The sequence below is a fragment of the Hemicordylus capensis genome, chromosome 17, assembly GCF_027244095.1.
Source record: "Hemicordylus capensis ecotype Gifberg chromosome 17, rHemCap1.1.pri, whole genome shotgun sequence".
Taxonomy (NCBI): Eukaryota; Metazoa; Chordata; class Lepidosauria; order Squamata; family Cordylidae; genus Hemicordylus; species Hemicordylus capensis.
The window spans coordinates 4,849,480-4,867,213 of NC_069673.1; the positions used below are offsets into that span (position 1 = coordinate 4,849,480).

At 51.1% G+C, this 17,734-nt stretch overlaps 1 protein-coding gene across 2 annotated transcripts in view; it reads left to right on the forward strand.

Annotated features, from left to right (window-relative positions):
• The window catches only part of CACNA1B (calcium voltage-gated channel subunit alpha1 B), a 288,951-nt gene that overhangs the window by 135,785 nt on the left and 135,432 nt on the right, over positions 1-17,734 (forward strand). For both annotated transcript variants that reach the window (XM_053281907.1, XM_053281906.1), the window contains 2 exons: positions 8,002-8,105; positions 16,267-16,382. In XM_053281907.1, coding sequence (XP_053137882.1) covers positions 8,002-8,105; positions 16,267-16,382 — 220 coding nt within the window. The remainder of the gene's footprint in view (positions 1-8,001; positions 8,106-16,266; positions 16,383-17,734) is intronic.

The window sequence follows — 17,734 nt, forward strand, 5'->3', positions numbered from 1 at the left end:
AATATGTGTTGTGGGAACGTGGCATTTCCTGGTAATCCTGGTTGAACCACTGCACTTGACCAACACTTAGCCAGGATCGGTTACCAAGATTGGATCTCGGTTATCTGTGCTGGCTAACTGCACCTGTTTGACCAAGATTGCTCTGAAATGCTGCTTTTTCACAGTCAGCTCCACTGAGAAAACTAATCCTCATTTACTTTTTAACCAGGATCCTTCTGATCATGTGAACACATCCTGTCTTTTTAAAAACATTTATTTCTGCAGAAATGTACAGTCTGTGTCGACAATACTGAGTTAGAAGGACCAAGGGTCTGACTTGCTACAAGGCAGCTTCCTATGTTCCTATGATGTGCTGATGGCCACCAGCTGGATGGCTTTAAAAGGGGCTTAGACAAATTTATTGAGGACAGGGCTAGCAATGGCTACTAGTCTGGTGGCTGTGGGCCACCTCCAGCCTCAGAGGCACAATGCCTCTCAGTCCCAGTTGCAGAGGAGCAACAGCAGGAGAGAGGGCAGGCCTTCTTGGCTGTGGGCTTCTCAGAGGCATCTGGTGGGCCACTGTGTGAAGCAGGATGCTGAACTAGATAGGCTTTGGGCTGATCCAGTAGGGCTGTTCTGATGTTCTTATGATATGTTTTGAATAAAAGAAGCAAGAGTCCATGAGTTTATTTGGATGCTTCTGGCAACTGTAGGCACAGACGTCTGGTTTTGAAATGGCAATTCCAGATGTACAAGGAGTATTTGGAATACAATGTGCCTTGATTTCTAACGTTAACTTTTAAAGATAAACCTTTTAGAAAGCTGTGCTTTTCTGAAATGTTTGTGGGGAGCAAAACTGACATCACCTCCTATCTCATGAGTCCAAATGACCTGTAAACTGCTCCTGGAATCTGCTTTTCATCGTCCTGGAGCGAAGTCGCCTCGGATGAGTCGGTTGACCTCTGCTCAGACGCATCTGACAGCTTCCGGAAAGCTTGATTTAAAGGTGTTGGATTAAACACCAGCGTAGGGGGAAAGTGCTTCCTTGCCAACCAGAAACAGTGTGCACAGTTCAGCTGAGACTCCGATCCCCAGCTATAGCCCACCTGCCCAGTTATTTATGGCGCCTGGGGATGAATGAGTGAAAAAAATGAATGAACGTGACTGCTCTAATGCTGCTTCTGGAGATGCTGCCAGTCAGGATTTCTTTCCTCCCCAGAGACTTTTCTCCAGAGATTATGCTTGTTGCTAGGTTTTGTGCATGGGCTTGTTCCGGGTTAGACCTGCCTGTTCTCACTTTTGCGCCTCCAGTGAAAAAAGAAAAGATTTGAACACACCAGTCACCACACCAGCTTTACTTTTTAAATTGGGTGGTTGGGAGGAGAAGTGCTCAGCAGGATCTGCCTTGGTTTGCATTTGGATGGGTGACTACATGTGAGCAGTGTAAGATAGTCCCCTGAGTGGATGGGTCCATAGCTCAGTGGAAGAGCATCTGCTTTATATGCACAAGGTCCCAGGATCAATCCCTGGCAGCATCTCCAGGTAGGGCTGGGAAAGACTCTTGCCTGAAACCTTGGAGAGATGCTGCCAGTCAGTGTAGACAATACTGAGCTAGATTAACCAATGGTCTGACTCAGCAGATGTCATCTTCATATGTTCCCAATTCCACGGTTCAATGGCAAAGCGCTTGCTTTGCATGCGGAAGGTCCCAGGTTCACTCCCTGTTCGCATCTCCAGGTAGGGCTGGGAAAGACCTCTGCTTGGAACCTTGGAGAGCTGCTGCCAGTCAGTGTAGAAAATACTGACCTAGATGGACCAAGGGTCTGACTCAGTAGGTAGCACTTCCTATGTTCCTGTGACAGCACCATATAAGCAGAAACTGTTCTGAACTCCTTCCAGGAAAGTAAAGGCACTCCCCTGTGCCCTAAAAAAGAAAGAATGCACAGACTTTTTACAAGACCCCACACGATTTGCTTCCAAGTTCTGTTCCCAAGTTCCTTCTGCACAGAGAGGGGCCCAGCCGAAGACTGGATGGCCTGGAGGAGATTTGGCTTCTACCAGCAATACTGCCGCTGGCAAAATGTTAATCGGAGATGCCAGAAACCCTCCACGAATAAACATTTCACCGTGGTCTTAGCTAGCGGGGCGGGGTATTGTGTGGCATTAAAAGCAAGAATACCTGATTGCTCGGGCCAATTTAGGGAACAAGGATAATGAGGAAGGAAGGATAATGTCGTGGAAGGCTTTGCACACAGGCTGGCTTCGGAGCCCAGCGGGAAACGGCTGCTCCAGAAGAAAGCTTGGAAAAGGAAGACTCCACCATCCTGTAATGGTGGTTGTGCGTTAGGAAGCCGCTGTATGCCCCTTGCTTCAAAGATTGCCTCTCCTTGAGGTGGCTGTCTACACTGGAGATGGAGTGACCTCTCCAAGGCTGCATGGATGGAGTGCAACACGGGACTGATGATTTGTTCTGAGTACAGTCCAAACATTATAGACATGTCTGACTGGTGAAAAGGTTTAGGATGGGGCTGTAGCTCAGTGGCAGAGCAGCTGCTTTGCATGCCGAAGGTCCCCAGTTCAACCCCCGGCAGCGTCTCCAGGGAGGGCTGCGAAAAACCCAGGCCTGAAACCTTGGAGAGCCGCTGCCAGTCAGAGCAGACAGTATTGAGCTAGTCGGACCAAGGGTCTGACTCAGTATATGGCAGCTTCCCTTGACGCTCAACAGCTGTTTGCATAGACGTAGATAAATACATGCATAGGACATTCTGGGTGTTGCAGAAGAGGTGGTGAGGGGTTGTTTTGTGAATGTAAAGGAAGTCTTGCCGGATCATACCAGCAGCTCACCGGCCTCGGCATCCTGTGGCCGGCCAGGTCCTTCGGGGATGCCCACAATCGGGGCTGAAAGCAATAACTTGCCCTTGCTGTCTGTTGCTCAGCAATTGGGATTCGGGGGTATACTGCCCCTCAGGGGCGTAACTATCATAGGGCAAGGGGAGACAGTTGTCTGGGGGCCCACTGCCTTGGGGGGCCCCCAGAGGCAAGTCACATGACTGACTCCCCCAGCCGCACACCCGCCCAGGCTTCCTTCAATTGTATTCATCCTCCAAAACTGATGTGTGTGTTAAGGCCTGGAGCTACCAGAACAGCATGTCCTTCTCAAGTACCATTAAATGACTTGCATCGTCCACAATTTACAAAACCTTAAAAAAATAATAATGTAGGATGATGTTCTATTGTGGCACATAGGGGTGTGTGTGTGTGTGTGTGTGTGTGTACACACACAATTTTACTATGCTTTTTGTTACCACTATTCAGCCTCATTTAAGATTACTTTACTTCATGCGCTGAACTTCAGTGGGGGGGGGGCATTTTAAAATCTTGTCTCTGGGCCCACTCCAACCTTGCTATGCCCCTGCTGCCCCTGGGTGTGGAGGTTCCATTAGACACCCCTAAAGTGAGCCCTGCCCAGTTGGACCAAAGGTCCTGTTGTGAGCATAAACCTGTGCCCCACTCTGGGCTCCTTGGAGGAAGAGCGGGATATAAATGTAAACATAAATAAATCCAGCATCCTGCTTCCCACAATGGAAAACGGCCCATCTTGCCTAATATTGTCTACTTTGACTGGCAGCAGCTCTCCATGGAGTCCATCTTGCCTAGTATGCCTACTCTGACTGGCAGCAGCCCCTCGAGGATCCTAGCCTTGTATGATAGTTGCGTCCTAGTAAGGTCCTTGCCTAGTACGTCTACTCTGACTGGCAGCATCTCTCCAAGAAGTCCATCTCGCTTAGTACATCTACTCTGACGGGCAGCAGCTCTCCAAGGGGTCTTTCTCGCCTTACTACCTGAGATCCTTTTTGTGTGGAGGTGTTGGGGATTTAAGCTGGGACCTTCTACATGCAAAGCACATAGACTCCTACCACTGAGACCGGGTGCCATTTCTATGGCTCTGAGTTTCTGGGCGTCTTGTGGAAAGCCCTGCATCCCTGGAGGTGAGGAGGACACCCCCAGGTTGGGTGTTCTTGGCAAAGCGTCTCTGGATCCTCCCCAACAAGCCCCCCCTGCTTTGAGGAAAGGCATCCGAACAGCTGTTCCACAGGGGCCCGGGTTCTCCACTGAAACGGACCATTTGGGCAGGCCCCCTCTTTACGGCAGTGGCGGCGGGCTGGGATTTGGGATGGTCTCCACACAGGGTTGTAACCCGGATCACATCTCTCCGCTTCTGGCAGCTCCGAGGGTGCGCCCAGCGCTATGTGCGGGAATAAACTGAAATAAATAAAGCCGCCGTGTCTGGGCTAATTAGCAGAAGCGGCAAGGAAACCTGTGAAGCTTTGACAGCAGGTAAACCGAGCTCGGCTTTGAGACGGAAAGGCGGGTTTCCCCCGAGGTGAAGGTGCCCCCTTTCTGGCAAGATTGCACTTCTAATTATCCCCAATCAGTCCGACGTGATGCACGGTTAAATAAACCGCCTGCCGGTGGGGAAGCTCTTCAGCTTGTGTTTATTCCCACCTCAGACCTCCGTGTCTCTTTTGACACCCTCTCTGTTGAAAGGCAGTCTGAATGCGCACTGGGACAGCCACTGATTCCGCTGGGCGGTGATTCTGAATCCGATTCTTTCGTTGGGCGGTGTTTCTTCGCCTGTGGGGTGCGATCCCGCGGAGTCCTGCTGAGGGATTCCGGGCGGCTCAGAAGGCCACAAGCAAAATCACCGGAACCAGGGATCGAGCACCATGGCAGGTCTTTTTCAGAGCACACACGGAGATACTCCAGAGCTTGAAAGGCTTGATGCTCACTTGAAAGACGCACTCCAGATAACAGGGCCACTAGGCAGCTGTCTCTGCACCTGGGTTGCTGCATAGGGAAGTGCCAAAACTGTCCCTACGCAACCCAGCACAACGTCCCTCCCAGTGGCTGTGGCTGGCACGCCTCCCAGCCCTTTCTTTCATTGCGAGCCCCTTGGGGCAGAGAACCATTTGGTTAGAAAGGGCTTCGGGAACTCTGCCGAGCGGGGTGGGCAGGTGCTCCATGAAGAATAGATGAGTGGCCCCCTCGGGCAAAGGTTGGCCTCGTTAAGTGGCCCCAGAACCAGGGCAAGAGGCACTGATCCAAAATGGCGGCTCTTTCTAATTAGCAGGGGGAGAGCAGCTGTCCCTCTTCAGCCCGTCGTCGTCATCATCATCATCGTCATCAATAAATAAACAACTTTATTAATTAATAAGCATAGAGTCTCTCCAGTGGCTATTGCTGGGGTATCCTCTTGGACTGGGCACCCCTCAGGGCAGGGCGCCATTTTCTCATTGATGTTGCCGTGGAAACAGCTTTGGGAACTTTCGGGGCCCGGAAAGCAAAGAGGACAGATGGGCCATGAATAATCAATGAGCGGCCCCCTCAGGCAAAGCTTGGCCTCCTTAAGGGGCCCCTGAACCGGGCCGAGAGGCACCCACACAAAATGGCGGCTCTCTCCGTGCTCGCCAGCAGGAGAGAGCCGCTGTCCCTGTGCAGTCCAGCCCGGCATCCCTGGCAGTGGCTGTTGCTGGGGTCTCTTCTTGGATGGGGAGCCCCTTGCCTTGGGGACAGGGAACCATCTTCTCCTCTCTGTTGCCATGGAAACAGCTTTGCGGGGGGGGGTTGGAAAGGAGGCCAGGCAGTTGCTCCATGAGCGCCCCCCTCAGGCAAAGGCCGGCCTTGTGGAGTGGCCCTGGCTAATTGGGCCACGAGGAACCTGTTCAAAATGGCGGCTCTCTTTGTTTATTATAGTGTTTCTCCAGTGGCTGTGGGTGGCGTTGCCCTTGTGTCTCTTCTTAGAGTGTGGCCTCTTTGGGGCAGGGAACCATCTTGAATTCCTCTCATGGCACCCAGCTTGAGAATCGCCCTTGGTCGCTGGGCCCGGAGGCACCCTCAAAAATGGCGTCTCGCTTATAATTTATCAGAGGAAGAGCAACAGTCCCTGGTCAGCCAGCAAAGCATCCCTCCCCGCGGCTCTTGTTGGTGTCACCCTTGCGACATTGAGTTGTTAATCGTGATCCCATCTGGGGCCAGAGCTCAGTGTGAGGTTGGGGCTGCAGCTCAGCAGAAGAGCATCTGCCTGCTTGCAGGCAGGAGGTCCCAGGTCCAATCCCTGGCGGCATCTCTAAGATAGGGCTGAGAGAGACTCCTGCCTGCAACCTTGGAGATGCTGCTGCCAGTCTGGGTAGACAGTCCTGAGCTAGATGGGCCAATGGTCTGACTCAGTATATGGCAGCTCCCTATGGTCCTATGCTCTTTTGCTATTACACACTGCTTTGAGAACTTCTTTGGTTGTTGAAATGTAGGGCTTTTCAACAAATAAAAAGTAGGTCCGGCACAACTTTGGCCCTCCAGCTGGTCTTGCACTACAAATCCCCTCATCCGCAGCCACCGTGGCCAATAATCAGGGGTGATGGGAATTGTAGTCCAGCGTCTGCAGGAGGGTCGGCATTGTGCAGCTTTCATATCAAGTCTAATAAATGTATATAATGTGGTCTTGTAATGCAGCCCGATCTGAAGGGGCCACTCTTTAGCAAGGCGAATCCATAAAATCAGCGAGAGGAGAACATGTTTTGTGTCGTACATAAGTACAGTTAAATGGATGAGGTAGTTTTCCCCCCGTGCCGCGGAGACGTCGGGAGCTGTGATGTGCAAAGCATTAAAGTCTGCCGTCTTCCCATCTCTCTCGTGTCGGACGAGTTCTGTGGTTGGGGTCGAAGCAGCGTAAACAGTCACCCAAGCATTAAACCATTAAAATACTTTAACTGAAGGCATAAAAATTGATTTTGCTTCTTGGCTTCCAGCCCTTAATGAGCAAGAGGAGCGTTGGCACGAGGTTCCCTGTCCATCACCCCTTGATGAGCAGTTCATTTGGGGTGAGGCGGAAGGGTTGTTCATACGCAAGTGTGTTCTTCCAGGGCTCGAGAATATCTGGCTGTAACGTAGGAAGCTGCCATCTACTGAGTCAGACCCTTAGTCCGTCTAGCTCAGTATTGTCTACACTGACTGGCAGTGGCTCTCCAAGGTTCCAGGCAGGGGTCTTTCCCAGCCCTACCTGGAGATGCTGCCAGGGAGGGAACTTGGAACCTTCTGCATGCAGATGCTTTCCAACTGAGCTATGGCCCTATCCCCTAAGGGGAATTTCTTACAGTGCTCACATGCTGTCTCCCATTCAAATGCAAGGGGTAGCAAGCATGGCCTCTCCCTTTTGCTAAGCAGGGTCCACCCTGGTTTGCATGTGAATGGGAGACTACCTGTATGAGCACTGCAAGATATTCCCCTTAGGGGAGGGAGCCACTCTGGGAGGAACATCTACATCAGGCCTGCTCATCTTTGGCCTTCTTGCAGATGTTGGCCTACTGTTCCCATAATCCCTGTCTATTGGCCACTGTGACTGGGGATTATGGGTGTTGTAGTTTAAAAACAGGTCTTGTAGTCTTGTTGTAGTTTAAAAACAGTGGCGCAGCGGGGAAATGCTTGACTAACAAGCAGAAGGTTGCCAGTTCGAATCCACGCTGGTACTATATCGGGCAGCAGTGCTATAGGAAGATGCTGAAAGGCATCATCTCATGCTGCGCAGAAGGAGGCAATGGGAAACCCCTCCTGTATCCTACCAAAGACAACCACAGGGCTCTGTGGCTGCCAGGAGTCAAAACTGACTTGACAGCACACTTTACCTAGTTTAAAAACAGCTGGGGGGTGGGGCTATGTGGAGCAGGCCTGATCTACATGCTTGCAGGCAGAAGGTTCCAAGTTCCCTCCCTGGCAGCATCTCCAAGATAGGGCTGGGAGAGATTCCTGCCTGCAACCTGGGAGAAGCCGCTGCCAGTTTGTGAAGACAATACTGAGCTCGATGGACCTGTGGCCTGACTCCGTAGAAGGCAGCTTCCTATGCTCCTAATTGTATATTGGCAAAATACCTGAAATGGTGCATGGTTTCCTTTATGGAAGATGTATGGGTTAAGCATCTGATTAAAGTGTTCCTCCCACTTTCTTGCCTCCCTTTCTCTGTTTTTCCAGACTAATGATGCAGCAGGGAATATGTGGAACTGGCTTTATTTCATTCCTCTGATCATCATTGGCTCCTTCTTCATGCTCAATCTGGTCCTGGGTGTCTTGTCAGGGTAAGGACGATTATTCATTTCTCTTCTTTTCAGAATAAACCAGAGAAGGGCATCTGTACCATCCCATTTCTGTTGCTGTCCTTTGGGGTTTTAAGAGAAAAATTGGACTTGAATACAATGTTCGTCTTCTTCTGCTGCTGTTGTTTCTTCTTCTCCTCCTCCTCCTCCTCCTCCTCCTCCTCCTCCTCCTCCTCCTCCTCCTCCTCCTCCTCCTCCTTCTTCTTCTTCTTCTTCTTCTTCTTCTTCTTCTTCTTCTTCTTCTTCTTCTTCTTCTTCTCCTCACTATCCTAGAAACAGAAGGATAAAAAGTTGTGGGAAATTTGTGGAATTTCCCTTTGCATAAAATTGGCCCTAAATTGATTGTGATCTGATTTGACATACAGGTGAAACTCGGAAAATTAGAATATCGTGCAAAAGTCCATTAATTTCAGTAATGCAAATTAAATGGTGAAACTGATATATGAGACAGACGCATTACATGCAAAGCGAGATAAGTCCAGCCTTAATTTGTTATAATTGTGATGATCATGGCGTACAGCTCATGAAAACCCCAAATCCACAATCCCAGAAAATTAGAATATTACATGGAACCAATAAGACAAGGATTGAAGAAAAGAACAATATCGGCCCTCTGAAAAGTATAAGCATGCATATGTATTCAGTACTTGGTTTGGGCCCCTTTTGCAGCAATTACTGCCTCAATGCGGTGTGGCATGGATGCTATCAGCCTGTGGCACTGATGAGGTATTATGGAAGACCAGGATGCTTCATTAGTGGCCATCAGCTCTTCTGCATTGTTTGGTCTCATGTCTCTCATCCTTCTCTTGGCAATGCCCCATAGATTCTCTATGGGGTCAGGTCAGGCGAGTTTGCTGGCCAATCAAGCACAGTACACTGTATACTTTTCAGAAAAAAATGAAGCATGGGAAATTCATCCGTAAAGATTTCAGCCCTGTATCTCTGGCTGTCGCCCCCTTTGCATTGAAGGGTGCACACGGAGTCCTCATTCTGTTCTTGCATGAAGCCTCTTCATGTTACAGCCAAGCCAAAAAGGGAACCACGTGGCCCAGATGCATCAGGGTCAGAACACCATAGCAGTGAGAACCGGCTTCTCCTTTCATTTGCCTGAAGCCAGAGGGTGGCTGTTTTTTCAGCACAGCCAATGAAGGGGAGGCAACGACATCCTCCATAGCACTGTTTCGAATTGCTTGATTGATGGAGGAAGGGCTGGGTTCTTTCTGCAATAAATACCAGCGATTAGCAAAGTCTGGCATCTCTGCCGGCTGGACTTCTCTGGCCCTCTCGAAGTGTAGTTGGGAATCATCTGTGAGTTTCTTGTTCCTGTGGGTTCCAATAGGTTGCTTGCAGAAGGCCAGATGAAGCAAAGTAGCGCTGGTTTTGCTGGAGGGTTTTGCTGAGGGCAAAGCCGGAGGAGGGCCGACCAGGGAGCTCTTGAACTCCCTCCATCCAAAATTTCTCCCCAGAATTTTGGAGTTCTGAGCTCTTTCCAAAGCGGAGCCGATCCCTTATAAATTTGCCTCAACACAACACAGTGGTTAGAGTGCTGGACTAGGACCAGAGAGACCCGAGTTCAAATCCCCATTCAGCCATGAGACTTGCTGGGTGGCTCTGGGCCAGTTGCTTCTCTCTCAGCCTAACCTACTTCACAGGGTTGTTGTGAAAGAGAAACTTAAATATGTAGTACATCTCTCTGGGCTCCTTGGAGGAAGAGCGGGATATAAATGTAATAATAATAATAACAACAACAAAATTGAAAATAAAATTCAGCCATCCCAAGTCCTTGGGAAGGACCCGATGTCTGAATAAAACAAACCAGTCAATAACACCTGTCTGACTGTGTAAATAAATAAATATATAAATAATAATAATAATAAATTATAGAATTGGGTGATAGTTGCTGCAGCCTTAGATGGCTTTAAAGATGATAAATCTGTGTTTTTTCCAGGGATTTTATTTTATTTTATTTCTGGTAATCTTTATTTTTTTAAAGAACAGTGTGTAGCAGTTGATTGATTTATAGATATTTAAGATACTGACAGTGCTCATGTGTAGTCACCCATCCAAATACAAACCAGGACAGACCCTGCTTAGCAAAAGGGGCAATTCATGCTTTTTACCCCAAAAACAGCAGTCGTCCCAAGTTGTGCAGTCCTGCTCTAGAGGAAAGAGCCTGGACCCTAGACTCTTTACTAACTGCCGGGGGAGAAGAAACTGTCCGACACGACACCCCCTCCCACCACCATATCCCTGATTTATGATCTCCTGGTGTCAGTAGCCGCTCAAGCATGTTGGCTCCTTGGGGGTCCTCGCTTGGCTGAAAAGTGGGGTGTGAATCCATGGCGTCCTGCAAAATCCCGTGCTCAGATTCCTTTCCGACAACCCTGGCTCTTTCTTTTTCTGTGTCAGAGGCCCAGCCAGGGTCTTGATGCCTCCCTGAGATCTGGGTGATGCTGTTCAAAGAATTTCCCCTGACCGGATGGCCTCTTGATGCTTTGTTTGTGGCTGCTGTTTTCCCCCTGCAATGCTGCCGATGTGACAGCATTCTAGGGTACTACGAGAGAGAGAGAAAGAGAAAGAGAGAAATGGGGCTTGGTTGAGTTTCCCTACAAAACCCTGATGTTTGCTCTTTGGGGAAAATGTCTCCCAGCTTGCCTCTTTGGCCAGTCGAGAGATGTGCTTGCATGGATGCAGCCCTTGTATTTGCTTAAAAAGCATGTCGACAGCCTGTGTGTGTATTCCTCCCCGCCCCGGATTCAGCTGTTGTGGGGCTCCCTCTCATCTCCAACAGCTGCCGTAGGCAATCCGTGGGGAGTGTCTTGGTACTTCTCGCGTGTGTGGGGGCGGCGGCAAGGGGGAGACACAAGAGGGAGAAGCGCTTGCTGGATAGAAATATCTCCAGTTCAGTCTCACTTCCCACACAACCCATGCATCTGCTGCATGAGAAAAGACTGTCTCATGTCGCAGGCCTGGAGAGGGGAGGAGGATTGTGGCTAACGCTGGAGAACTCGCCTCATTTTCAGGTCTCTCCGGGTTCCTTTTTGGTGCTTGGTGCCTCTAGCCTTCCTGTTAGCAGGTGCCTACACACACACACACACGCACGCACGCACGCACGCACACCTGATCTTCATATGTAAAATAAACTATTTGTCTCAATACCAAAAAAAAGAAAAGGGGGAAAAACAGATTGCGGTGGTGGTGGTCGGTGGTGGGGGGGAGGAAACAACACAAAAAACGGTAGAATAAACACCTTCTTTTAAAATATGTTCATTAAAATCTGTATAATTCATTAGAATTAGACCAAATTGCCAAAAAAAACCCCACTCTTCTCCCCCCACCTCGACCGCATTTCTTCAGGCAGGCGGAGCGGGCACTGGTTCAAAGGACATATCCATAACCTGCAACTGTATATCAGGAGTGAACCTTTCCTTCCAACGTTGTATCATAGCCCTTTTGGCAATTCCCCATGCTCAAAAAATCCATTGTTCTTGATACATACATAAGTTCAATATCCCGATACACAGATAAGTTCTGGTATCCCCAAAGATGCTATGGGGATACCAGAAGGACATGGACATCTTTGAAAACCAAACATCACTGCATAGTCCATATTCACAATTTTAGTGAATTTCCAACCAAAACAATGCAACAACAGGGCAAGCCCAGACTACGTGGGAGAGCGTTCCAGCCGCTAAACTACACTGCCCTCATTTGGGAGTCTGCAAGGAACCTTCCCTTAACATTATCTGTGGTGTCCAATAAGTACAGGTTGAGGTCTACGTATCCCTAAACATGTATCTCTTCCTATCTCAGGGAGGAGAGCTGGTCTTGTGGTAGCAAGCATGACTTGCCCCCTTTGTTCAGCAGGGCCTGCCTTGGATTTCATTTGAATGGGAGACTACATGTGAGCACTGTAAGAGATCCCCCTTAGGGGATGGGGCCACTCTGGGAAGAGCACCTGCCTGCTTGCGTGCAGAAGGTTCCCAGTTCCCTCCCTGGCAGCATTTCCAGATAGGGCTGAGAGAGACTCCTGTCTGTAACTTTGGAGAAGCTGCTGCCAGCCTGGGTAGACAATACTGAGCCAGATGGACCAAGGGTCTGATTTGGTATATGGCAGCTGCCTATGTTCCTACAAAACAACTTGTGTGCATGAGTGCTAGAGACGAGATACACCCCACGTCCCACTCGGAGGTATATCGGCCATGTTGGTCAGCGAACCAGACGACTCGTGCTTCCAACTTTTCGTGGTGGCATCCACATTCTGGCCAAAAGAGGGATGGTGATTTACTAGGGGCAGAAGATAGGGGCTGTTTCTGGTCAACAGGGGTAGGCCCATGAAAAGGCAGTGCCACCTTGCTTCTGGCTCTTTCTGGGCTTTGGCGCCACCTGGTCTTCCTGGTGGCCCTCTCTTTGCACCAGCCAAATTCCTTCCCGCCCAGCCAACCTCCCAGCAGTGGCTTTTGTGTCGGAGAAGAAAGATGTTCCTCCGCTCCCGGCTCCTCTGTGCGGGTATGAATAATTCAGCCGCTGCAGAGTACGACTTTGTTCTTGAAGTGGAAGAGTTTTGTGAGAGATGTCAATGGTTCACGTGCTTACGCCGGGGTGACCAAAGTTGGGCGGGTGAGCCCTGTGAAGACTGACCCTGCCCCCCAGAGGGATGTCCTCCTTCCTCACAGCGATCTTCCTGACCCTCAAGGAGGGTCGCTCAGGGGCTTCACCGCTCCAAAGGAAGGGCCATAGCTCAAAGGCAGAAGAACCCACGCTCAGTCCATGGAATCCCCAGATACAGCTGGGAAAGACCCCTGCCTGAGACCCTGGAGAACTGCTGCCAGTCAGTGCTGGCGACACTGAGCTAGATGGACCAAGGTTCTGACTCAGAAGGCAGCTTCATATGCTTTGCATGTGGCAGGGTCATGGCGTGACTGTCTCTTTGATCATACAAGTGCAGAGCGAATTCTGATAGTGGGGGGCCTTGGTTTCTAAGTGACTCTTTTGCCATGGAAAATGCAACCAGCCAAGAGCCAAATCTAAGAGGAAACACTTCCTATTCATGATGTGAGATGCCAGAAGGGCTTTTGGATCAGAACCAGGCACCCCACCGCTTGCGCTTCCAAGGTGGCTCTAGGGCAGAGGGAGCAATTGGCTTCATTCTTGCTGCACTACAGCGCCACCCAGCTGATGGTCGCAGAGAGTATTGCAGCTGAGCAGCCCAGCCAGACTGAGCAACTCATTGCTAGGAGTAGCCCCTTCCCCTCCCCCCCGTCATCTTTGGAAATTGACCCGTAACGCATAAAAGAGTTTGATATTATTCTGCATGAAACACACCTAAACTAGTTCCAAACCAGTTTCAAGTCTCCAAACTGGCGTTAACTTTGTAAATTGAATGTCTGAACTGGAACGGCACTGGAAAGTGTGTGTGTGTGTGTGTGTGTGTGTGTGTGTGTGTGTGTGTGTGTGTGTGTGTGTTTAAAGCATATTGATGAGCCTGAACCAGAGTGGAACCGAAATTTGTTATGCTTTGATTCCCCACTTATAGGGAAATGAGGGGTGGCAACAGCAAGAAGGGGGACTCTGGAAGGAACATAGAAAGCTGCCTTATATACATCTAGCTCAGTATTGTCTTCACAGACTGGCAGCGGCTTCTCCAAGGCTGCAGGCAGGAGTCTCTCTCAGCCCTGTCTCAGAGATGCTGCCAGGGAGGGAACTTGGAGCCTAGATACTCTTCCTAGAGCGGCCCCATCCCCGGAGGGGAATCTCTTCCAATGCTCACACTTCTAGTCTCCCATTCATCTGCCACCAGGGCAGACCCTGCTTAGCAGAGGGGACCATTCATGCTTGCCACCACCAGACCCGCTCTCGTCCCAGCCCTCCTCGGTCAGGCCGGCACTTCTGTATGCTGGCCCTTGCTTCTCGAGCGCTGTCAGGTCCTCCTCCTCTCCGCGAGAAATCGGAGCTGATTGACGGTGCCACTGTCTTGAGCACTGAACCAGGACCTTGAACGGGGTGGGAGCGGTGGGGAGATAAAGAGAGCAGAAAATAAGCGCCACTTGAGGAATGCAAAGTCGGGTGCTTAATGCGCTGCAAGCGGTGCGATTGCTTTGGTGCCCCGCGGGCAGGGCCAGGGGTGGCCGGAAAGGGGAGGTGTGGGATCGTGAAGACGGGGCCAGGCACGTAACCCGGGGGGCAGCTGGTGGCAAGTACTGGCTGATGGCCATTAAGGGGGTGCCAGAAGGTCGCCCGGTAGCAGGTCAGGCACAGGCCCCGCAGGCTAAGTGGAAGTGACAGTTCTGACAGGTGCAATGAAGATCATGCACACGCAGATGCTCTGGGCCCTTGCAGCCGCCTCCTCTCGCCCCCCTGTTGCTGTCAAGAGGACCGCTGCCTGCGTTTTGATGATGCCTTTGGATCATCCACTTGGGAGGAGAGCTGGTCTGGTGCCAAGGCAAAGTGTGCCGTCGAGTCGATGTCGACTCCTGGCGCCCACAGAGCCCTGTGGTTTTCTTTTGGTAGAATACAGGAGGGGTTGACCATGGCCTCCTCCCGCGCAGCATGAGATGATGATGCCTTTCAGCATCTTCCGATATCGCTGCTGCCCGATATAGTACCAGCGGGGATTCGAACCGGCAACCTTCTGCTTGTTAGTCAAGCTTTTCCCTGCTGCGCCCCTTAAGGTGATGCAGCAAGCATGAATTGTTTCTTTTGATAAGCAGGGTCTGCTCTGGTTTGCATTTGGAGGGGAGACCAAATGTGTGAGCACCATAATATATTCCCCTGAGGGGATGGGGCCACTCTGGCAAGAGCATCTGCATGTTTGCATGCAGAAGTTCCCAGTTTCACTCCCTGGAAGCATCTCCAAGATCGGGCTGAGAGAGACTCCTGCCTGCAACCTTGGAGAAGCCACTGCCAGTCTGGGTAGGCAATACTGAGCTAGATGGATCAATGGTCTGACTCTGGATATGGCCTCTTCCGATGTTCCTATGACTGGACAAGCTTTTGGCTGATCCAGCACAGCTCTTAACTCAAGGCCTACAAAACTGGAGCGATTCTTGGTCTGGCTTGGTAGGAGGCAGCTTCCTATGTTCCTATGAGAGCCGGGAGAGGGACGGAATGGTTGTCGGCTCGCTGCTGTGAAACAGGGACCAATGAGAAACGTTAGGGTTTTTCCCAATGGGTGTTTGAGAAGTGATTCAGCTGGCATTAGAGGCACATCTCTTTACTGCCCTGTGATAGGAATCTGTCCTTAGAAAAGAAAAAAAGGGCTTTTCTTTTTTTAAGGCAAGACAGGCAGAAGGAACTACTGGTAGGTTGCTGGGTGATTAGCAGTAGGTCAGCAAGGGTTTCCAACTTCCAGTTAAAAAATGTGTGTCGCCTTCATAAAAAAAAATATCCGGCCATTAAAATCCCTGATCCACAGCAACTAAGATGTAGCTTTGTAATTATATTGCTTGCATTCATAGCCTGCTCTTCCTCCAAGGAGCCCAGAGCAGTGTGCATACTTAGGCTTCTCCTCACAACAACCCTGTGAGGTAGATTAGGCTGAGAAAAAGTGACTGGCCCAAAGTCACCAAGCAAGTCTCATGGCTGAATGGGGATTTGAACTCGGGTCTCCCCACTGCTAGTCCAGCACTCTGACCGCTACACCACACTGGCGTATATGTGTAAGTCACCCCAGTTGGAGGTTGCAGGAGGTAATTGGCTCCACCCCATAAGTTACCCTTTTATTTATTTATAGTTTGCTATAATTTCTGTCCCACCTTTCTACAGTCGCATTTTACTCAAGGTAGCTAACAATTCCAAGGAATGCAATAGAAATCACAAATGAACAAGATAAAATAAATTCGCCAAGAGGTGGCTAAACAGAGGGTCTCCAGCTGTTGCTGGACTACAACTCCCATCATCCACTGCAGCGGGGGATGATGGGAGTTGTAGTCCAAGAGCAGGTAGTGCGCTTCAGGCTGGCCAACCCCTATATTAAAACATTATATACTGATCAAGGTCCTGAAATCCTGAGCACCCCACAATCCTGAAGTGCACCCCACCAGCCTGGAGTCTGGCCCGCGCCTACTTCAAGGGCCAAACCGGGCGTGCGGCAGGAGACCTGTGTGACGGGGGTTGCTGATCTCCTTTGTTTCCTCCCCTGCAGCGAGTTTGCCAAAGAACGAGAGCGGGTCGAGAACCGCCGGGCCTTCCTGAAACTCCGGAGACAGCAGCAGATCGAGAGGGAACTCAACGGCTACTTGGAGTGGATCTTTAAGGCAGGTAAGGACGGCGGAGAGCGTTGCTGGCGTCTTCTGCGCTCCCTGCTGCTCCAGTGGGGGGAACTGACGAAAGCCAAGCCTCCAGTCTCTGGGGCCTTTCCCTAACAGCCCCACAGAAGGAGACACGTCCATGGAGGATAGCGGGTGTCACCGGCCACTCGCCGGGAGAGCTGTCGATTCCCATCAGGGTCAGAGGGGGCATCCCCCCCAACACTCAGTGCTGGTGGGGAACACCAAGGGGAGTGTGCGGTTTCCTTCTTCCCCCCACTGCGGGCTTCCCAGGTTCCCCAGTTGGCCACTGCAAGAGGCAGGGTGCCGGACTAGACGCGCCTGTTCCAGCAGCAGCAGCAGCAACAATTTATATACCGCTTTTCAACAAAAGTTTCCAAAGCGGTTTACACAGAGAAATAATACATAAATAAATAAGATGGGCCTCTGTCGCCAAAGGGCTCACAGTCTAAAAAGAAACATAAGACAGACACCAGCAACAGTCCCCGGAGGTGCTGTGCTGGGGGTGGATCGGACCAGCAGGGCTTTTCTTATGTTCTTAGGAGAAAAGAAAAGCACTGTGTATTTAGGCACCTAGGAAGCTGCCTTCTACTGAGCCAGACCGCTGGTCTCTCTGGCTCAGGATTGTCTGCCCAGACTGGCAGCGGCTTCTCCAAGGTGGCAGGCAGGAATCAAATCTCTCAGTCCAATCTTGGAGATGCTGCCAGGGAGGGAACTGGGAGCCTAGATGCTCTTCCCAGCGCGACCCCATCGCCTAAGGGGAAGATCTTCCAGGGCTCACCCAGGTAGTCTCCCATTCAAATGCAAACCAGGGCAGACCCTGCTTAGCCGAGGGGGCCATCCATGGCGGCCGGCTCTCCTCCCGCTCGGAAACGTGCCTTTCTTCCAAGTGACGGCAGCTTTCCAGCACCGGGGAGACACATGTGCGGGGCCGAGCTCCTTGTCTGGGGGATGCCCGCCCCCGCTCCGGTGCTGCCGCCTTGGATTCCACACGAGGTCATGACGAGGTTGGATGACGCTGCCAGCGGGAGCCAGACGGTGCGTGGGTGAGCCCCAGCTGCTCCTGCGATTGTAGCGGCTGGAAACGGGGCCGCTGCGGTAGCCGGAGCCGGCTAGTTCTGCGCAGAGCCCGGCCAGCACTCAGGTTTGCAGGGCTGCTTGCGAGGCAGGGAATCTGGCCTCTGGGTCCAGACTGCCCCACAAAGGGCCGCCGGGGCCAAAAGCAATTGGGCTGGGTATGTCGGCAAGCAGTGGCCGTGGAGCGGTCACGGCCAGCCTCCCTGACTGCTCTCACTCGGCAGGAGCGGCTTGCAATTAGCGAAACCTTGTTTTATCTCTGTGTGA